General features: G+C 36.1%; 1 protein-coding gene across 1 annotated transcript in view; it reads left to right on the forward strand.

The window, feature by feature from the left end:
* HMCN1 (hemicentin 1) overlaps positions 1 to 1,675 on the forward strand; it is a 5,606,893-nt gene extending 5,605,218 nt beyond the window's left edge. The window contains exon 107 of the mRNA XM_044085314.1: positions 562 to 1,675. Within this exon, the coding sequence (XP_043941249.1) occupies positions 562 to 928 (367 nt within the window). The 3' untranslated portion in view covers positions 929 to 1,675. The remainder of the gene's footprint in view (positions 1 to 561) is intronic.
* Positions 1,676 to 2,957: the final 1,282 nt, after the last annotated feature.

The raw sequence follows: 2,957 nt of genomic DNA on the forward strand, positions 1-2,957 counted from the left end.
CATGCCCAAAACATTAAAGCAGATGGCATGCAATGGGCAAGCAAGATGTGTATACGCTTCTTCTAGTGTGTGAAATCAAATGAGGTAAACCTCTTTTAGATAGCACCTCAATATGATCACAGCTCTGTTTTGGGGATTCTTTCACAAAGAGTATACACAGACACATGCCCAGCCCCTCCTCCTGAGGAGAGATGAGCCTACTTAGCCAAATCATTTCTCTCTTTCTCCAGCAATGACTCTAGTAGATGCTGGAGTGAACTATTCAAACTCAGGTTGCCTGGGATGTAGTCAGAGTTTTATCATCTTTGCCAATCCAGCTGATGAGAATGTGAGTTTTGAAAAAGACCTTTTGCTGTATTACTATCCATTAATTTTCTTTAAGGAAGACAGTAGTAGATTCACTTTTTGTTAAGGGTTTTGAAAAATGTAATTGTTATACCACTGGGAGTTACTTCATAAGTAAGGAAGTGAGCTTGGGATGAGAGGGGCTAATGAGTTGGACAGTTGAAAGTTAAAAGTAACATATATCATATAATGCTATCTTTTTTATTTTAATATTAGGTTTTGCCTGAAGAATTGCCCAACTAATGATCTGGAGTGTGCTCTTAGTCCATTTGCACTGGAATATAAATCAGTTTCTTTGCCATTTGGAATTGCAGCAAATCAGGATCTAATCCGACTGGTTGCATATACACAAGATGGAGTGATGCATCCAAGAACAACTTTCTTTATGGTCGATGAAGATCCAGCAATACCTTTTGCCATCAGGGATGAAAATCTTAAAGGGGTTGTATTCACAAAAAGGCCTCTGCGTGAGCAACAGACTTACCGAATGAAAGTTCGAGCACTGTCCCACAGTGCACAAGGAAGCATTGAGTATCAGACTACTTTTATTGTTTATATTGCAGTGTCTGCATACCCATACTAAATGCACTTCTGAAGAGAACAGCATATCTTAATTACTTATGTAGATACTTGTGGAGAGAAGTACCTCTAAACATGTACCATGCTGCCACTTGCTAGTGGTAACTGTCCGTGAATGTAGACATTGAATTGTTTCAGGTGACATTCTGTGCACATGGTAAACCTTTAAACACTATTGCTATTTATTCTTTTTGAGCAGCCATTTTCTATGTTAGGAAATGGAGCAAAAAGTGTTCAGGTGACTTGTTTTTTTTAAATAGTGTATTTTGTATTATTCTGTATTATATATGCGTGTGTTTTAAGCCAAAGATGTCACAGAACCACAGTATTTCCTAAATCAGGTACCATTTTCACCATGCAAGAACATTTGGCATAGAGTGCTTCAGTTTACAGAAGTGGTATGCAGAATCATTTAATTTCTCAATTTAAAGAAAATAAAAGCCTCTATGTACTGTCATCTTAGATGTTTGTTTTAAAGCAACCAGCAGATTTACCTTTACTGCATGATTCTGTTATCTAATTTCATATTTTTAGACATTTTAGACAGGGGACCAGCAGTGTCTTTGTTTACTACAACCTATAAGTATATACATATACTATTTTTTAAATTATGTGTGTGGTCTGTATATATGAAACCAAAAGGAGAGAATTTATGCACAACTGTAGAGGCAGAATAATTCTTCAGTGAATCAGTCTGCAGCTGTTCATAGCATTTTCTTTTGGTTGTAAGTGTTTTCATTAAGACTTGATTTTTCTGACAGTGCACATAATTTTTCATTAATTGTTTTGTATGTTAGCTGCAATGTACTCTTTAAGAAGAAAATCATTGTCCTAACATTGATATTAATTGTGTATTACTTCATTTGCACACTGAATTATTATTACAATTTAAATTTCATAAATTTAACGTCTGCATAATCATCAACAAAACATCTTGAAAACTGTTAGTCGGAAGGCGGACTACTTTAATTTTTTTTCACATGGACTTGTATGTAATTTACAGGTAATGTAGTGTTTGAGTATAACAAGATTATGGGAGTTAGCAATATAACTTGAAAGTATTTCAGTTTAAAATAAAGAGGGGCCATTTCTCAGCTCACAGCAGTTTAGATTATTTTCCAGTTTGTATAATTTTGAGTAGACCATATACCTAGACGTCAATACACTGTATTAGGTGGTAACAAACTCTGGAAGTAAATTACAAAGATGTATTCTATTTTTTGGAGATATGTACATATATTTTAGTAGTTCTTTTTTGTTGTTATTTTTTGATCACCAGGCAAAATTCATCTGTGAAGCTTTCACCAAAGAACAAAGTGTAATGTCAGATGGTATTTGAATAAAGTTTTACATGTAAACATATTTATGTGTCAAAACGTTAATAATTCTATGTTGTTCTGTCCTCTGCATTCTATTAGCCAAGTGGTGTAGTATGTCCATGATGGAATCAGGATGGAGTGGTATAAGGGGGTTTGACAACATGAAGGTCATTTGGCATTACGTATTTCGAAATTTGATAACCAAATGGGGTCAGGAAGTGCTTGCTTTTAGGTAAAATACAAGACTGGCAAAGTACTGCCAGTAAACTCTCAAAGTCAAAACCACAAATTGGAGTTGCAGGATAAAACTCAAGTCAGAAAAACACAGATGGTAGTGTTTGACTAACAGTTACAAAGTAGCATGTGGTTAGGCTTATAATGTATGCATTTTGTAACAACTGACCATGCCACATGCATGGTACAGAGGAATGAAACCCTGAATGTGACCAAGTGCCACTGGATTCAAGACTCATGTAGAAGGCCTACCCACTGGAGGAGCTAGCCAGGGTAGGGATGAGCAGCTTAAATTATGGCTTTCCCTTAATGATAGAGGGTGAATTTTCTCCCTGGTAACAGCCCTTCTGGAGACTGGTGAGATGATGTTTTAACTTAGGCAGACAAAAAACATGAAGACAGTAGAGGCAGATCATCATCAGCGTTAGTGGTACACATGGTAACATGAACATAAAGCACAATGTTGGGATGGCGCAGTGG

Source organism: Protopterus annectens, chromosome 10.part0, assembly GCF_019279795.1.
Source record: "Protopterus annectens isolate FY-2018-M chromosome 10.part0, PAN1.0, whole genome shotgun sequence".
Taxonomy (NCBI): domain Eukaryota; kingdom Metazoa; phylum Chordata; order Ceratodontiformes; family Protopteridae; genus Protopterus; species Protopterus annectens.